This window comes from Ochlerotatus camptorhynchus, unplaced genomic scaffold (genome assembly GCF_037179485.1).
Source record: "Ochlerotatus camptorhynchus isolate MF236.1 unplaced genomic scaffold, CSIRO-AGI_Acam_v1.1 ptg000007l, whole genome shotgun sequence".
NCBI lineage: Eukaryota > Metazoa > Arthropoda > Insecta > Diptera > Culicidae > Ochlerotatus > Ochlerotatus camptorhynchus.
The window spans coordinates 3,533,870-3,554,362 of record NW_027040499.1 but is presented as its reverse complement, the minus strand read 5'-3'; the positions used below and the strand labels follow the sequence as shown (position 1 = coordinate 3,554,362).

Below are 20,493 nucleotides of genomic sequence, written 5' to 3'. Positions count from 1 at the left end.
CTCGACACGTTTCAACGACGATATTCTCCATGTTAAAGACGAATATCTCCCTTCGTACTGCCTCGAACCAGTGACCAGACAGGAACTGCGTTAGGTGGAAGTTGACTTCTCCGTGTTTTCTGTTCACCCAGGTCTTAAGAATCGGTATTACTCGATGTGTCCATCTACCGTTCTCCGCCGTGTTCCACTCCTGTTGCCACTTAGCCAATGACTCCATTCTCACAACTTTCCGTACTCTTTCGGCTTCTCTCCGCCTGTAGCACTCGCTGTCCTCCGCCAGCGAGCCGGAACGTATTGCTCAGTTTCCTTTGGTTCTGCTTCGTTTCCAGCGCTGCAACCCAGGCTGGTCCTCCATGTCTCAGTATCGATGACGACACACTGGCCAGAAGACGCCTCTTGCTACTGCTGGAACCAGCGTTGTTCGGCATGATTCTAGCTATCGCGTTGATGACCTTCGCCGCCTTCTCGCAAGCATCTTCGATATTGCTGTTAAAGTTTAGCCGGTCGTCGATCTTCACTCCCAGATACTTCAGCACGCGCTTCGAAACAATGGTGTGCTCTCCAACGGTGATTCAAGCCCGCTGTACCGCTTTATAGTTACTGACCAATAACACTTCCGTTTTGTGGTGGGCTATTTGCAGCTTCGCTCCTTGCATCCAGTTACCAATCATGTCAATCGCCTCGGTTGACAACACTTCCACCTCTTCCAGCGTCTCGCCTGTTACCGTCAAGACGACGTCGTCCGCAAAGCCAACGATCTCAACTCCTTTGGGCAGCTTCAGCGTTAGCACGCCGTTGTACATCCTGTTCCAGAACGTAGGACCAAGGATGGAGCCTCGAGAAAAAATTTAAGGGCTTGATTAAAGCCAATAAAATAAAGGGTTGTGTCCTAGACACGACCGCAGAATGACGTAGAACCACGCAAAATTGATGTTTGTCATGCATTTTTGACTATTATACTTATTATTAAGAATGGGGCGGGGCAGAACGTTTCTTTTGTGCAAAATATGGAAAAAGGATGGACCTTGGATGTTAATCTAATTGCATATATAGAGGTACCAGATATGTTTTACAGTCAGTTTTTGGTAATTTACCAACATAATATCAAGAGCAAATTTTCATTACGTCGAATGTAACAAAGGTAAACAAAGTCGAGCTATCAGTGTCAATCGATGCTCCTGCTATTACACTATATACTGTCCGAATATAGGATCACATCCCATTTTTAAATTTATTTACCAGTCGAATTGCTTTTTGACGTAATCACCTTCCGATCAAAATAGTTTTCGATGTTACTTAAGTCACCCGATTTCTATGGAGATGCCGTTTGCCTTAAGTAACAGCACTGAGAAACCCGTGAAAAGTGTACTTTCGTCGTTTCGCTTTTCATTATTAAAGTGAATAAATCGAACTGTTTGTTGCTAAGATGATTTCGGTGGTCCTAAAATGATGAATGGGCTGCACGTAAGGAGACGTAATTGATAATTCTCCCGAATATCCTGGTAAATACACTTTGACTTAAGTAACAATAGGGGCCACCAAACGACGTATGATAACTTTTGGCTCAAAAACCAGTATTTCTTAGCATGAAAGCTAGCGATTTGCCTTTGTATGATTAAAACCCGGCTAAATATGTTAAACATTGCTATCACTATGAGATTATATGTGTTTAATTGGAAATAGGAATAACTTTTCGGTCATCAAAACAAAACTTTATTTTTCTCGGATCGGTGCGAATGTTACTTACGACATAATGAAAATTTGCTCTTGATATCATCGAATATGCCTTTCAAGCAATTTTTTTCTCAAATTTGAAAGTTTTGGTGCGGGAAGAAATTAATGGAAAAACTTTTGTTTTTACTAATAATTCAAGCATAATATTTGATAACGGAACAAAAGCATTTGTAAACAAACTTTTTAAGGCCCTTTACACGCGAACCAAAGTACGCCCACGCAAACCAATACCACTTTCGGAAAGGTGAAAGTTGACTCTATCTGATGTTTTTTTTTAACTCTTTATTTGTTTTAAATTCAAGATAAATTACATTTCATTTTAACCTAGGTGCTCCAGTTACTACAGTAACTTAATATCCTTAATTGTTATGATATATATCTAAATATTTTTACATTGTTCCTGTCTTGGAAATTCAGTATTTTAAACAGGTTTTTTAAACCTGCATGTCAGTATAACAATTGATATCTTAAAACTAAAAACTAAAACTAAATATTATCTAAGTATAAAGAGAATTAATCGTTGCAATTGAGGATTGCAACGATTTTTGCCTGAAATTATTAATTATTTTGTTGGACATTTGTTCTAAAGTCTCAACATTCGAAATTCTATGTACTTCGGTAGTACTGTACCAGGGAGGCAACTTCAAAATCATCTTAAGAACTTTGTTCTGAATCCTTTGAAGTGCTTTTTTCCTGGTAGTGCAACAACTCGACCATATTGGCAAAGCGTAAAGCATGGCCGGTCTAAAAACTTGTTTGAATATTAGAAGTTTATTCGTCAGGCAAAGTTTGGATTTCCTGTTTATAAGAGGATACAAACATTTTATATATTTGTTACATTTGGCTTGAATGCCCTCAATGTGATCTTTAAAAGTTAATTTTTGGTCAAGTATTAATCCAAGATATTTCACTTGGTTTGACCAGGAAATTGGAACTCCGTTCATAGTGACTATGTGACTACTACTAGGTTTCAAAAACGAAGCTCTAGGCTTATGTGGAAATATTATAAGTTGAGTTTTGGAAGCGTTGGGAGAAATCTTCCATTTTTGTAAATAAGAAGAGAAAATATCTAAACTTTTCTGCAGTCTGCTGCAAATAACACGAAGACTTCTTCCTTTAGCGGAAATGCCTGTGTCATCAGCGAACAAAGATTTGTGGCAACCCTGAGGCAAATCAGGGAGGTCCGAAGTGAAAATGTTATACAATATAAGCCCAAGAATGCTACCCTGAGGAACTCCTGCACTAACAGGTAGTCGATTGGATTTGGAATTTTGGTAATTTACCTGCAGAGTCCTGTCAGTTAAATAATTCTGAACTAATTTCATAATGTAAAGTGGAAAATTAAACTTTTTCAATTTAGCAATCAAACCTTCATGCCAAACACTGTCGAATGCTTTTTCTATGTCTAGAAGAGCAACTCCAGTTGAGTGGCCTTCAGATTTGTTTGAACGAATTAAATTGGTAACTCTTAAGAGTTGATGAGTAGTTGAATGCCCATGGCGAAATCCAAACTGCTCATCAGCAAAAATTGAGTTCGTATTGATGTGAAACACCATTCTATTCAAAATTATTTTTTCAAAAAGTTTACTTATTGAAGAAAGCAAACTTATTGGACGGTAGCTAGAAGCTTCAGCTGGATTTTTATCCGGCTTCAAAATTGGAACAACTTTTGCATTTTTCCATTTATCAGGAAAGTATGCCAAATGGAAACATCTGTTAAATAATTTTACCAAGAAAGACAAGGTACTCTCTGGGAGTTTTTTGATGAGGATATAGAAAATTCCATCATCATCTGGAGCTTTCATATTTTGAAACTTTTTAGTTATAGACCTTACTTCGTCCAAATCAGTCCCCCAGGAATCATCAAAAATATTTTCCCGAGAGAAAATATTTAAATAATCCCGAGCAACCTGATTCTCAAAAGGACTAGTAAGACCCAAACTGAAATTATGGGAACTCTCGAATTGCTTAGCAAGTTTCTGAGCTTTTTTTTCCATATTTGTGATCAAAATTTTACCACCTTCTTTAAGCGCAGGAATAGGCTTTTGAGGTTTTTTCAAAAATTTTGTGAGTTTCCAAAAGGATTTGGAACTCGGGTCTAATTTAGAAACATTATTTTCAAAAGTTTTGTTCCTCAGGGCAGAGAATCGCTTTTTAATTTGTTTTTGTAAATCCCGCCAGATAACCTTCATGGCAGGATCGCGTGTTCTTTGATATTGTCTCCTACGGACATTTTTAAGACGGATCAAGAGCTGAAGATCATCGTCTATTATAATTGAATTGAATTTAACCTCGCATTTTGGTACTGAGGCAGCTCTTGCTTCAACTATAGAAGTAGTCAGAGATTCAAGAGCATAATTAATTTCATCTTTGGTTTGCAAAGGAATGTTTGGATCGAAGTAATATTCCATAAATGTTCGATACTGCTCCCAATCAGCTCTATGGTAATTGAAAATAGAACTGTTGGGATTACAAATTATTTCTTGGGATATTTCAAAAGTTACTGGAAGGTGATCAGAACCGAAGTCAGCATGGGTAACCAATTGGCTACAAAGTTGACATGAATCAGTTAAGACCAAATCAATAGTGGAGGGATTTCTTGCAGAAGAAAAGCATGTTGGACTGTTTGGATATTGAATAGTGTAATAACCTGCAGAACAATCATCAAACAGAATATTACCATTGGAATTGCTTTGAGCATTATTCCATGAGCGGTGTTTTGCATTAAAATCACCAATAATGAAGAATTTAGACCTATGACGGGTATGTTTCTGGAAGTCACCCTTGAGAAAATTCTTTTGCTGGCCTACGCATTGGAATGGCAAATAGGCAGCTATAAACGTAAGTTGTCCAAATTTTGTTTCAACAGAAACTCCCAAAGTTTCAAAAACTTTGGTTTCAAATGAAGAAAGAATTTTATGTTTGATTCGTCTATGAACAATGATGGCAACGCCACCACAGGGTCCATCAAGACGATCATTTCTATAAATGAAATAATTTGCGTCCTTCTTAACCTTATGGTCAGGTTTAAGGAACGTTTCAGTTATAACGGCAATATGCACGTTATGAACTCTCAAAAAGTTAAATAGCTCGTCTTCTTTATCTTTAAGAGATCGAGCATTCCAATTTAAAATATTTAAAGCTTTAAAATCCATTACTGAATTTTAAAGTCATGACAATATTATTAGCAAATTTTACTCCAGTTTGAATAGCATCAAACATGGAGTTAGATTTAAGCATATCAGAAATCATGTCAATTAATGAATTCTGTAAAAATTCCATTTTAGGGGCAGTCAAAATTGTCAAAATTTCCGTTAGAATTACGTTGGTTAGTATTTTGATTTCTACCCGCTGCAATAGCAGCATAGGTAGCTCCATTAACTCGCTGAACATTGTTAGCACCGAGGGGAGTAGGTACAGATGAAACATTTGAAGCAGGGGTGATATTTGTACCTACGGGTACGAATGTAGAATTTGTTCCTCGCTGACCGTTGTTAACAGCAGAGGAATTTGTACCTGTTCGGAAACGTTGAGCGTTTCCTACCTGTCGGTTAGAACGAGATTGTAGGATCGCTTTGCGAGTCTTACATTCCCAAAAATTGGATTTGTGGTTTTCACCACAATTTGAACATTTAAATTTCTTAGGATCTTCCTTCACAGGACAGTCGTCCTTTGCGTGAGAGGAATCACCACAATTCATGCATTTAGCTGGCATGTAGCAATTTTTAGTTCCGTGACCCCATCCCTGGCACTTCCGGCACTGAGTGAGGTTTTGGAAATTTCCTCCAGTCTTCCTGAAGTGTTCCCACTTCACTCGGACATGGAGCATAAGGCTAGCTTTTTCTAAGGCCTTAAGGTTGTTTAGTTCACTAGACTTGAAGTGAACTAAATAAAAATCATTAGAAATCCCGTTGCGCGAATCGCCAGGACGGGATTTCATTTTCATTTTGATTACTTGGAGTGGCACAACTCCAAGTAATTTTGCCAGTTCATCTTTGATCTGATCCAGGGATTCACCACTGGGCAGTCCTTTCATGACAACCTTGAACACACGTTCAGTTTTGGTGTCGTAAGTAAAAAATTTGTGCTTCTTCTCAGTAAGATACTTGAGAAGACATTTAAATCCATCCAAGGTTTCAGCCAATACACGGCATTCACCCCGACGTCCAATTTGTAGAGAAAACTTAACTTTCACGAAGTTCAAAAGTTCCATGCGAAGAGCATGGAAATCGGAAGTGGTTATCACAATAGGGGGAATCTTTTCCTTCTTGGCATTAAGCCGGGAAAGTTTACTAGAATTTTTCTTGGACGATGGATCATTCTCATCATCCGTGAGCAAATCAAATTGATTACTCAAATTAATTTCTTCAGAAGGGGGGTCAAGAGTTTGCCCCTTTCTTTTGCGTTTAGGCGCCATGGCGGCAGTAAATTTTTATCCAAATCGACTTCCAAGCAGATTACTATAAGAATCTGAAGGATCGAAGAGGAATTTTCCAAATCGATATCCAAGAAGGATTACCTCGGGTAGGGTCCAAACAAGGATCGAAGAGGAATAAAGTTGAACAAGGTAGAAATTTTACAGGTTGAGCACTGAAAAGTGCTGTTTAAATTTGTTGTAGCTTTAGGTAGTAGTAACACTTCCTTCAGCAAAAAGCAAATAGATCCGCACGGCAAGAGAGCACGATGCGGACTGATGGTAAAATCGTTATTTCTGAGTTCCACCATCCTGGCCTGGATAATTTTGGTTAGCCTATTGACATTGGTCTTCAAGTGGGGCAGCCCAGAACGCTGGAACTGCCTACGAGTGGCGTTACGGAGCCTGATAAGATCTTTGGTTGGGCGCATTTTTCAAAAGTTTTTTGATAAAAATTGGAAAATTATTTATTTCAGCAGATTTGTTAAGTTATATCCTATCGATTGACGTACTTGGATTTTAATTTCATCTATAAATGACAAAGTTATAAGCGTTCAAAACCTAACACTATTTCACCACACATATTTTTTGATTTGTACCCCAGTATAGTCGATAAAGACGTAGTTCTACGTCAAAAACGTGGTTACTGGCGTCGGTTCGTCGATGGTTTGTCGCGAGAGACTTCCATGAGAACACTCTAGAATGTCGGCAGGAGAATGCGAAACGCGTCATCACCGGTCAACGAAGACAAGGAGTACTCAGACAGTTGGATATTCAGCTTCGCGCGGAAAGTTTGCCCGTATTCGGTGTCGGTTCAAACCAACGTTCGTGATCGTCCGTCGTGTAGTAACGAAATAGATTCCCCGTTTTCGATGGTGTAATTCTCACTTCCGCTCCTCTCATGTAACAACTCAGCTCCAGGAATGGATAGAATCAAGTTCAACTTGCTTAAAAATCTCCCAGACGTCGCGAAGAGACGCTTGTTGAACTTATTCAATCAATTTCTGGAGCACAACATTGTTCCGGATGACTGGAGCCAGGTAAGAGTTATCGCCATTCGAAAACCCGGTAAACCCGCGTCGGATTATAACTCATACCGTCCCATCGCGATGCTGTCCTCGGAAATTGTTGGAGAAAATTATTCTTTTTCGTCTAGACAAATGGATCGAGTCGAATGATTTACTTTCAAATACGCAATTTGGATTTCGGAGAGGCAAAGGAACGAGCGATTGTCTTGCGTTGCTTTCAACCGAAATTCAACTGGCCTATGCGCAAAAACAGCAAATGGGTTCAGTTTTCTTGGACATTAAGGGGGCTTTTTTTTTAAAGACATTGATGGTTGTTTTGATGAAAATTGCTCGCTAAGGCAGCTTGCAGATGACGGCGTTGTGTCCGTTATAGGGCCAACTGCACCGGACCTGCAAGGGCCATTGCAAGATACCTTGGACAATTTGTCTACTTGGGCTATGAGCTGGGTATCGAATTCTCTCCGGATAAAACTGAGTTGGTTGTTTTTCTAGGAAGCATCATCCTGCACAGTTCAGCTAATGGGTAAAACAATCACCCAAAGTACATCTTTTAAGTATTTAGGTGTCTGGTTCGATTCCAAATGCACGTGGGGAAAACATATTGCGTATCTGAAACAAAAATGCCAGCAAAGTATTAATTTTCTTCGTACAATTACCGGAACTTGGTGGGGAGCCTACCCGGAAGATCTGATCAGGTTGTACCGAACAACCATCATTTCGGTTTTAGAGTACGGTAGCTTTTGCTTTCAATCCGCAGCAAAAACACACATCCTTAAGCTGCAACGGATCCAATACCGTAGTCTTGGTATTGTGCTAGGCTGTATGCACTCGACTCATACGATGAGCCTCGAAGTACTCGCGGGTGTCCTCCCACTGACATATCGTTTCTCTGAGCTGTCTTTCCGGTTCCTCATCCGTTGTAAAGTAATAAACCCATTGGTAATAGAAAACTTTGAGAAGCTGCTCGACCGAAATCCTCAAACAAGATTCATGAGTTTGTACCTTTGTACTATGAGTACATGACGCTGGCGGTTGGTCCTTCTTCATTAATCTCCAATCGTGATTGCTTTCAAGCCTTCTATAGTTCCTCTGTAAATTTTTATCGGACCATGATGCAAGAGATCCATGGAGTACCAGATTACCATCGGTCGATGGTTGTCCCTTAATTTTTGCAAACAAGTACCACCATGTAAGTAACGATAAAAGTTTTTCACCAAAGGGTCAACCATAAATGCTTCCACTGGATTTGGTGTATTTAATCAAATTCATAGCACCAATTATACTGCAGAAACCATGCTCTGTATACGTTGCAGAACACGCAACCATATTTTACCCAGTAGAGCGAATTGCCTCACTACCTTCTGACCCCTATTTCATTTTTACGGATAGTCTTAGCTCAATGGAGGTTATTCGTTCAATGAGGCCGATGAAGCACTCCTCGTATTTCCTGCCTGAAATACGATCGAAGCTTAGTGCTTTATCTAATAGCGAATTCGTTTATTATCGGTGTTGGAACCAGTTCCAACCCAGTGCGAAACCGAACTTTTTGTCAGTGCGAACCTCAACCTGAGCTAGGTTTTAAAAACAAACGAGCAAACTGACGTTTGTCAGAAAACAAGCAGACCCAATCCTGATACCCGATCCAGGTTGGAACTGAATAATAAACGAATTCGCTATAACTGCTCCTATAGACCGTTTAATCGTCTTTCTCTATCTAGCACACATGGATGAATGCACGGTTTTTTTTTTTCCACTAATCTGTTTTCCTCTTGCTCGCACTCGTTCGATTTAAATGGTGCAGTAGTGTGCGCCGATTAAACGTCAAAAAGCTCTATACTATCACCTTAGCTTGTGTCCCATCTCATTGCTCAATTCCGGGTAATGAGAAAGCAGACTCGTTGGCTAAGGTGGGCATAGCGGAAGGCGATATTTTTGAGCGACAAATCGCCTTCAACGAATTTTTCTCCATGGCTCGTCAGCAAGTCCTCATCAGTTGGCAACAAAAATTGAATGATGATGATTTGGGAAGATGGTTACATTCTATTCTCCCACAGGTGTCACGATATCGAGCATGTTGTTTGGTCGTGTACCTTACACCGTGTTGCCAGATCTGAGTTATCCAATTCCCTCAGGGCTCGAGGAAAACAACCCGCGATACCCGTTAGAGATGTCTTGGCAAGCCGAGATCTCGACTATTTGAATTAAATTGATGAACGGATAGATCTGAGGATTTAGTAGTTAGTGTCATCTTGTGTTCTCCCAAGTTGTTAGCTGCCCATCGGTGTACCCCCATGTTTGTCTTTTTCATCAGAGTGTCGCTTAGTTCGAGATCAAGAGCACATTGCTCTCCAAACCTTGTGTTCTCAATCCCTACCCTGCCATCCATTTATTACAATTTGTTACCCCTAACCTCGAGATAGCCGCGAGTAATCGACCTCCGCTCTACTAACGTTAGTTTTAAGTTATTTTATGATCTAAACAATGAATATCGGCTCCGCAAAGCTACAGCAAATGAGCCTGGAAAAATAAACGAATTAAAAAAAATCCAAGCTCACTATGCCCCTCGTTCTTCGAAGGAATAAATAAATTAAAAGAAATGCCAGTCGAGCATTATTACAGGACACTGAAGAAGTCTGCCCATTGTAGACTCAAGAATTGTTTTATCTTGTTTTTTTTTATTATAGTGACTTTAATACTCTTGGATCATGCATGACTTGGCCAGGACTAAGATTTGAACTCATGACTTCGGCGTGAGAAGTATGGATGTTAACCACTACGCCGGGGCCGTCCTCCAGACATTTTTTGCTATCTTGATTATTCATCAAATCGTTTTTTCTACGACATTTTTGCATGCTAAAGCCTTCTTGATGTGGCCTGCCTCTTAGTGTTTGGTTGAGACAAATTTTTAATTTTATTTAACACACGTTTTGAAAGATTTTTGCAATGAACTTAGCTTTATTTTGAAGGTACAGACAAAGGGTTAAGAAACAGCCTGTAAATATTTACAAAGAATTTTGTTTTTGAAACGACCTAACACAGTAGGCAAAATACAGTGTCTTCATTGATCAACTTGAACTACTGTTCTCCACCGAACACGATGATATCCATAATAACACACATCGGAGCTCAGCTGGTTTCCCCTCTGATATTATATGATTCCTGTTTTGATACTTTCTTCTTGCTGTATACCCTCTTTCTTCCATTTCGTTCGCTCATTTCTCTGTCTATGTACAAACGTTATTTCCACCTATAATCATTCTTCTACCAAGTTTAGAAAAAAATATGTAAACATTAATGATTATTGCCCCGTCCGGTTGGTTAGATTTCGCTAGTCGATGAAATTGTTCGACTGCAGTGACTTCGTCGTCATCATCATTGCAATCATATGATTTTTCACCGTTCCCCTTTCTTACAGCCTAACCTGCTTCAAGTTCATCGTCGTTACTCCCTGCCCTACAGCTGCATGTTCTGTTGTTACGATTTGCTACTAAACGCACGCTCCAACGCTGTTTTGGCACACCATGTGCGCTAGCCGCAGTCAAGTCGAGTTGGCCTCAACCATTTTTATAGTGCTGGTGGATGTATGTATATAATAATGATTATTGCTGATTTGTAAATAGAGCTTCTCAGTTCAGTTTGTGTATGGCGGAGATGTAGTTGTAGATAGAAGATACCTATGTGCACAACAAGCACTTCCCTTGGTCTTCGGTGTTAATGGCCCTGAGGTATGGTTTGTTTTGGTTTTTTTTTTTTTGTATCTCCATTTTTCTCTATTACGCAGTTAGAGACATATGTTTACAAACGGTTGCTGTTCGATTGGATCGAAGTAGACGATGATGATGATGTGGCTGAGCTCAGTCAGGATATGCAGCATTTAATTGTTTAAATTTGATGAGAAATATTTTGTTATTTTGAATTGAAAACTTGATTTTGCGTCTGGAAACCTTTCAATCAACAATTCAAGCTGAACAATTCATCAGGTCCTAAGTAACATTGACAGATAATCTTCGTCGATTTTCTCTCTGCATCCTCACGGCCATGTTAAGACATAATTCCCAGCTAATTTCAGCACACATAGCGATCAAACAAGCTATTATCTAACATTTTATATGACAAACACGACAAGAAACGATTTTGTAACCAAATGATTACCGAAAGAGAAAGTCGATGAAGAGAATTGTTCAATGTTACTTAGGACCTTATGCTTGAATTGTGGAAAAATTTGCATTGTATCATATTCCTAATTAATTAAATAAAATGCCTCGCACGCTAAAGGTCACTAGTTCAAATTTCATCCCTGGACAAGTCACGAATGTCATAACATGTGTTTAAATGACTATACTGCCCTAAGATGTAAAAGAAATTCTTCAAAAATTATAGTCTGTTATCCAAATACAGGGCTGGTAGCGAGTCACTTTTTAGTGATTTGGTATTTTTTTTAAGCAAGCCACTAAAAAGTCTCCTTTCTTAAGGCCAAGTCACTAAAGTCACTTTTTCTTGTAATTAGTCACTATTTAAAACTTTTTTTTTTACCTGAATTCATTTCAAGATTGATCATTCTTCTTGCAGTGTGTAGGATAGGCCTACATTTTGTCGAATACATCATATCAAGAAGACTGGCAACTTTGCCAGAATCCAAGTGACAGATACAGTAGCGCTGCACTTGAGCTAAGGTGGAACCAACTCATAGAAAAATGAGCAAATACACAAACCTTTCTTCTGAGGATGAGAAAATTGAAGAGTTGCCAGTCTTCTTGATATATTGTCTTCGATCTTGTTCAAATTTTTGAACAATTCGAAGTTGACGACCTTGTATAGAGTTTTTTGACGTTTAATCGTCTTTCTCTATCTACAGGGTATCCACTCATTTGACTATATAAAGTTCCCGGAGTTTTCCAGGTTTTTATTTCCATAACTTTGGCGGATAATTTTTGGATTGGTTTAAAAATCTGTAAGCGTGAGTTTAGACAAATTCAGGATAATTCCATGATGTGCTGAAATAACAATGAGAACCCTTAAGATGTTCCGAGAGATTCAGTACAGAGACCTTCAGAATATTTATGAAAACTTCAGAAATATTTCAGGAACTTCACAGAAATCCAGAAAATTCCAGGGAAGTTTGAAGGTGTTCACGAGAATTCCATTTATTTTAAAGCAGAACCGAGATCTTCATTAGAAATGAAAGCTTCAGGGAAGCTCCGAGAACATCAAAACAGATCATAGAATTAAAGGGCAGTTAAAAAAAGTTCAAGGAAAAATTAAAGAAACCTTAAAGAAGTTTCAAGAAAATTTCCGGAAACTTCGGTTTGCTCGGAGAAATTTTCTGGAGCGCAATAAAAATTATATTACCATCCGGACAATTTGAGAGTATTTCAAGGGTGTTATGTCATGGAAATCTTAGATGGAGAAATTAAGGTAAGCATAGAAAACTTCAGGGCTGGCCTTTCCAGGGAAAATTATTGATTTAAGGCAAAGTTCCGTGAGTGTTTAAAAACTTTATAAAACTTAAGAAAAATGGTAAAACTTAAGGCAATTCAACCCATTCCAGTAAAATTGTGGGTTCTTTTAAAAAAATTCTAAAATATTCAGGGCAGTCTAGAGAATTTTAAGCAAATCGAGAAATATTTTGGACAGTTTTAAAAACATTAGGAAACTCTAGACTATTGAAGAAGCTGTGAATTAGTTTCAAAAATCGACAAATCTTGATAACTTCAGTGAAAATGATAGAACTATATTAATTAATTTCGCTGCGGGATCTTTAAGAAGTTCCTGAAATTTCAGAATAACTTCGAAAACTTCACAAAAGTACAGAGATCTTCAGAAACATTCCGAGAACTTCATTGAAGTCTATGGAACTTAAGGAAAGATCCGAGAACTCCAGGAACTTATATGGACATTTCGGAAGCATTTCAAATAAGTTTAGTAAAGCTCCAAAAACAAGGGGAATTTCAGGGGAGTTCAGTTTAATTAGTTTCATTAAATTAGCGGAAAAATTCAAGAAGTTTCCAAATTTTCTGAGAAGTTTAGAGATGTTAACATTTAGGTTTTCACATAAGTCCAGAAGTTCACGAAAGCTTAAACTTTTTCAGAACAGTTCAATCAAATTCAGGGTAGTATAACAAGCTTCATGAGAAGTGCAAACACTTTAGAGAAGTTTCGAGAACTTCAAGAAATATATTGATCTCGCTAAAAAGCTAAAAAATACTTCAAGAAAAACAAATATCCTCAGAGCAAAGATATTCCAGAGCAGCGCAATTACATAAAATTTAAAAACAGTTTCGAGAAATTCAGTGAATTATTAAAACTTTAGAGAAGATTCATGATCGTTAGGAAAATTGTGGAAACTTTAGGAAGTCTGAAATAGTTTAGAGAAGTTAAAAACAATCATGAGAAGTATTGTGAGCATCATGCTAGTTTCTCAAACTACATAAGAACTTCAAGGCAGTTTCATTAACTTTAGGAATATTTTGGAAACTTTCAAGTTGTTCTGATGAGCTCAGAATAGTCCATTGCATATTCAGCGGACATTTCTCATGAAAATTCGCTCGGAGTTCTCCTCATCATTCGCTCGTATTCTCCCAAAACTCTCATGGAATTATTTCAGAAATTCACTTCGAATGCTTCTCTGAATTCTCTAAAAAATATCCAGTATTGGCAAAATCATGAATCAAATAGTATTTTTCCGCTCTCATACGCTCTCAATATCACGCGTGACATTGGAACAAAATATCATGCTTGATATTGATTTTACAAGCTCCTTTGATATTGCGAGACTATTCACAACGCGCAAAAATCAAGCTGAGAGCTGACTCGACACAAACATGATTCCGTTCGATAGTTTTCTTAGAAAGATGGCCAGCTGCCAGCCGTTATGGAAGTTTCGGTTCCATTCGGGTGTAAAGCAAAAATCATTAAACTCATTCTCACCACAGTTTGGTGAGATTTGCAGTTGGTTAGTTTTGTTAGCTTGATATTCCGAGCTGCGATATCACAGCTTGCAAAATCAACCGTAGATGTTTGCTGGTTGATTTTTGTCTACGAAAATGAAGCGTGATCTTGGGCATTGGTGAGATTTGATTTTTTGATATTTTTCCAACACTGAAAATATCACAAGAATATAGCTAGAATACTTCTCGCAACTATCCTCCGAATCCAATTTTCTTTTAATTTTCCAAGGAATTGTCTGAAATTCATCTCAGTAAGAAATCGTATGGAAAGATTCTCAGAATTTTCATTGAATTCATTTCAGATTTCTTTTTTAATCTCACTCCTTTCCTTGGAAATCTACTCACATTGAAAGCCTCCTAAGAATTCATTTTCATTTCTCCTCACAAATTCCTTAGATTTCTCCCCTGTTTGGCAATCTCTCGTGGAATTATTTTCCTCAGATTTAATTGTAATCCCCTTTTTAGCATCCCCTAAGTATTCACCAAAAAATTACGAGGACTTATGCTCCGATTTCAAATGTGTGAATGAAAAATATTGAATTTTTTATTTTAAATATTCCTTTTATCCAGTAACGATAAAATTAATCTTTGAATTATTTGGATGATACCTCAATAACGTCGTAAGCACATGTTGCTGCTGCCGGCGCCGGTGGTGTAGTGGCAAGCGTGACTGCTTTCTCACCCCAATGTGTCTGGGTTCAATCCCAGTCGAGGTCGGTGGGATTTTTCTGAGGCATAAAAATCTCTGGTCACGTCTTCCTTCGGAAGGGAAGTAAAGCCGTTGGTCCCGGCCCATGTGTGTTTGAATGGGTGCGATATCCTACGCAGGTGTGGAAGCTGCCTTCCTGCACATTCGATTGCCGTCAATGGATGGCAATCGATGTCCGTCGGTGATTGGCACTAGATTGCGGAACAGAGACTGACGTTAAATAATGGAAAGGAAACATGTTGCTGCTATTTACAAACAAATAAATTATAAAATGTACTAATTAACTTGCCACACCTTACCCTATTTGTACCTTTTCGTGACACATATGATAATTTGGTATTGAAAAACTATGGAATAAAGTGATGAGATTTATTTTTAAAATTAATGAATTGCATACAACGGCTAACTTTACATACCTAACTATCATTTCGATGCATGTTGCTTGGTCGGAAGGCCAACTTAAAATGATGTTTCGTCTTCACCAATAACCAAAGCTGAAGATCAAATTGAAATCAAAATTTGCTGTTATGATGTAACTCTTTTTGAATACTCCAGTTGATCTAATTTTGGTTGACTTAACGGTTAACACATAAAGTTTAACTGAATACGGGCCTGGCGTAAATCGTTAACATCCATGCTTCTCACGCTAGAAGACTTGAGCTCAAATCTCACCCCGGGCAAGTAACGAATGATCTAAAATGTGTTAAACAAAACAAATAAACAATAATCGTTAATTCAACGACAGATGAGCTTAAATTAATTATTTAAAAAGTCTTAACTGCATAACGAAAGCACAATAATGATTTCAGACTAATGTCATGACAATTGAAATCAAAGTGAGTTTTCATTATGATAGGAACTGCCAACTTTAATTTCGATTTGCTTTCATTTTGTTAACCGACTTTGCTCGGATTCCCTCATGAAGAATAAACCGGTTTGTTGTAAAGAATTATCAAAATCTAACCCCCTTAAGTAAAGCTTGTACTCAAAAAATGTAACACTTTCTTTTGTGTATAACTTTTTATTGCATAGGTTTTTTACCCATGAATGAAATTTTGAGTAAAACTAGTTTAGAGTGCAATGTTTACATGTGCAAAATATCGTCACAATCTGTCAAGTGGTTATCGAGACGGCTTCCAACAAGAAGTGCTTCGACAAAACATTATGGGAGCGGTCGTGGAAAATCCAGGTGGATCACGAAACAGTTTGGAATCGACAATTCGGCCGTGTCCCGTGTGGTAAATTCGTTCAAGGAGACCCAGACGACCCAGCGGCGAGCTGACAGCGGAAGAAAAGCGAAGACGACCGACCCCGTGAACGCAAGGAAGGTGAGGGATTACTTCGAGCGCAATCCGAACCTTTGGATTCGGGACGTGGCCAAGAAGGTCAATTTTTCGTTCTGGATCGTCCAGCAGACAATGAAGCGGGCCGGACTTCATGTCTTCAAGGTAAGGAAGGCGCCTAATCGAACCGATAAACAGAATACGGTGGCCAAATCCCGCGCCAGGAAGCTGTCCCGCGAGTGGTTGGTGCAGCCGAAATGCATCGTAATGGACGACGAGACGTACATTAAAGCGGACGCCAGCCTGGAGTTTTTTGTCGGCAAATCCCGCCTGGATGTTCCGGAAGAAGAAGGTTGACAAATTTGCCAAGAAGTACCTTAGTGTGGCAGGCGATCTGTGGGTGCGACAAATTCAGCAAGCCATAAATAACGACCGGCACCATCAACGGCCAAATATATAAAGATGAATGCTCCCAGAAGCGCCTGCTGTCCTTCCTCCGGTCCCACTAAGGTGACCCTCTGGTTTGGCCGGAGCTGGCAAACTCGTCAGATCTTCGCCCAATAGAAAAATTCTGGGCGATAATGAAGGGCAAGCTTCGGAAAACAGGGAAAGTCTTCAAAAACGACAAGGATTTAAAGAAAGAGTAGTTGAAAGTGTGTAAGAAAGATGGCGCAAGTGTTGCACAGGATTTGATGGGTAGCGTTAAGTCCAAGGTACGGGCATTTAACCTAGGAGAGCAAATTACAAAAATATCGGACTTAAAATTAATTTTTGTTGATCATTTTTTTAGAGTACAGTCTTTACTCATCCCCTAGGTAAAAATGTCAAGATCACAGGTATAAAAATGAAACTACTGCAGAGTCGAAACCTACCTATCTAATATCCAAAGATTTAAGTAAAGGAGAAAAATCAATATAACTCTTTAACAAGGAAAATCCCCAAAAGGCTTGGTAGCCATCATAATGAATTAATGAAATTAGGTTGTTAGCGGAATGCTTACTGCACATTGTAATCGAAATACGTATCTGTCATGGATACCAAAATTGATTGCTGTTTTATTTAAGCATTCCGCTTACAACCCAATTTCATTGATTCACAAGAAAACTGTTTTTTTTGGTTACTTAGAAGATATGTAAAACTTAAAAGTATATCATCCTGAGACTCCAATGATTGCCTTGATGTGTTTTTCAAAACTATATTTTTTGCATGCATTTCAATTTTGTAGAGCTGACGTTAAGTAGCATACAATATCAACATTCAAACAAACGATCATAGGACTGCAACGAATGATGTCATTACCATTCAAGTAGCTTTTTTTACTGAAGTAAGTGGCAATAAATCCGAATTATTTAATAAATTACGGTAGAATGTTTCAAATATCTGAAAATCCAGGGTTTTTCGCTTAGTTGCCACTGATTTTGAATGCAATTGCCTACATTTAGGCGCAACTGTGCATTTAAGACATCTGTTTTTTGGCGTTTCTGCTGAAAATAAAACTTTTTACACAAGGGTTTTAGCAACCGGTCCGCACTCGTGTTTATTTCAGTTACCATGGGGACGTAATTTGTGATAAGCCCCGGTCCATTTCAAATTGTATCATTATTTATGTACGGCCTTAGATTTGACATGACGTTTTACATTCATCTAGTGATGGCCGATTTTCATTCGAATAATTGATCAATCGATTAACGAACCGAAAAATAAATATTGGTAATTGGTTAAATCATGCTGATATAAGCATTAACTTCTCCAGAGGATCATCACCCATCCTTTCAAACATATGCTGCACTCTAATTGGTGGAAAAATGACAGCACAGTGAACAAAAAAATAATCGATTAGTTGTTAATCGAATAATTAAAACAATGGGACAAAATTTCATCTCTACCGAGGGGGCAGCAAAATCACAAAATTACCTTGCATACGGGGGGTATTCATTGGATGAAAGGGACCGCGAAAGAGACCATTAAAATAGAAAGTTTTTCTTCCGACTGTTTCATCTTAGTATTCTTCTTTGGTTTTAGTATCTGAATCGGATTCAGAGAACCCACATTTAATACGAACAATTGCTAGAAATGCACTGGGAAGCCATTTGAGAGGTTGATCGATATTTTCAATTCTAAGATTTCAAAAATTGCCTAAAAATTAATAAACAAATTTAATATTATAAGAAAACATGCAGGACGGTGGATCCCATTAGTTTTTCAATTTAGTTCTCTGTACAAATTTATTTAGATATGTAGAATGCTTTAAAACTTCGATAAAACTGGCAATGCCACTTTCAGTCCCATACACAGTAAGTAAAACCGTTTGTGGCATTTGAGTTATTATTTTACCCAAAATAGCATATTTTTAACGATTAAAAGAATCTTCTAAAATCTGGAAATTTTCCGCTGAAGTCCTGAAACCTGAGAATTTTATTTAAGGTACGGACACGCACCCCACCCAGCGTAGTAAAGAGGATGGAAGCAGAGTTCATCAAGGATGGCGTCAGACGACTATATAGCAAACTGGACATGAAGATTTGGAATGTTATTCTCTACATCTCAAATTGGCCAAAAAGTATCCAATTAAATTCCAAAAGTTTCTGTCTAGCGCCAAGGCAGCAGAGCGAATCGAAAAGGAAACGGAAGCTGCACGTTAGCAAGCTAAACAGACTACGACACGAGTCTCAACGGAGACGGAAGACACACCGAACGGGTGAGCACATCCCATCCACCATCACCACGACGCCGAGGGTTCACTCCATTGATGGGTTGGTTGTCAACCGATCGACGACCGCATTCACGCAAGAACAATTGACACACCTCAACAAGGGGCTAGTATACGCGGTTACAACCAAGCCAGACGTGGAGCATATCATTATTGACGTAGAGCCAGCGATTACCAAGACACTTCCAGCATCATCACAGAATACGGTCAGGACTATCACATCGAACATTATGAAGGACGGACAGGAACAAAGTCGCGCCAACTAAAAGGAAATTCGGATTGTAAAGGAGCTGAAAAGTAAAGCAGTATACTATGTAAAAGCAGACAAGGACAACGCGGTCGTTATCATGGACAAGGACGATAACGACAATCAGATAACAACGAAGATTAACATCGGACTGTATAGACAGCTTCGAGTCGACCCCTTACAGAACATAGTGAAACGCGTGGAGAAAGCACTGAAGAAGTGCAAATAAACATTAGGAGATGGAGCAGGTCGTTTACGGGAATCCAATCCCATTCTACCCAGGATCAAAGGTCTCCCCAAAGTCCACAAACCGGGGAATGAAATGCGAGAGATCGTGTCTGCGGTTGGTTCCCCCACCCACTAACTAGCGAAGAGGCTAGTCACAGAGTTCCAGAGTATGCCGAATCAGTTACAGAGTAAAGCAGTTAGTAACACCCAGACGTTCGCCCAACAACTACAATCTTCAGGAGACATCAACGAGGATGAGATTATGGTATCTTTTGACGTTACAGCTCTTTTTCCCAGCGTACCGGTCAAGGTAGCGATCAACCATTTTGAGGACTGGCTATTAACACAACGAGAGGATGCAGCATGAAGAAACAAGGTTCGGACGTACCTTAAGGTATGGAAGAGAACTACTTCTCTTTCCGAGGTAACTTCTACAAACAGACGAAAGAAGCCCCTATGGGAAACCCCCTATCCCCTTTCTGTGTGAACTTTTGATGGCCAACTTGAAGACAATCCTGAAGGAGAAATGACTATTACCAAACCGTTGGTGGAGGTTTGTTGACGATATCTTCAGCGTAGTTAAACTGGAAGCCCTTCCACAAATTTTAGATGAGATCAACAGAATTCACAATGATATCAAATCCACTTACGAGGTAGAAAAAGACGGAAATCTCGCATTTCTCGATATTCTAGTCATCAGGGAATCGTCATCATCATCTTCGCTTGAATACGAAATTTAAAGGAAACCAACAAGCACCAAAAGAGTTATACCATATACTTCCAACAATTCGTTCCAGCAGAAAATAGCCGCCTTCCACCGCATGATTCGTCGGATGCAGACTCTTCCACTCAGCGATACAGGAAAGGTTAAGGAATGACAATACATTTTCGAAACAGTGAGACTCAACGGATACAAGGAGACCACAATCCAGGCAATCATCGATAACAGAGTTGCGACCTATCACAATCACGATCGCCAAACAGCTGATGGTAGTAACGCTTCGTACATTCCTATCAATGTGCACGTCGAAGCTCTCTCCATGACCATCCATCAAGTTGACGAAAGAAGTAAAAAGCAATTGGTGAATGTCGTCTTCTGTTGTGATCCATAACCGATCTGGTCACTCCCGACAATCACGACACTCATCTGTGCTCGTTTTGAAGCAGTTGCTGCTTTGCTTGCTTATGTGAGT

General features: G+C 38.9%; 1 protein-coding gene across 1 annotated transcript; it reads right to left on the bottom strand.

Moving 5' to 3' along the window:
• Positions 1-200: 200 nt before the first annotated feature.
• On the bottom strand, positions 201-803 carry LOC135697149 (uncharacterized). Its single transcript, XM_065216753.1, has 2 exons — positions 756-803; positions 201-539 (listed from the first exon to the last, which is right to left on the bottom strand). The coding sequence occupies exons 1-2, from the start codon at positions 801-803 to the stop codon at positions 201-203; spliced, it is 387 nt and encodes a 128-aa protein (XP_065072825.1).
• Positions 804-20,493: the final 19,690 nt, after the last annotated feature.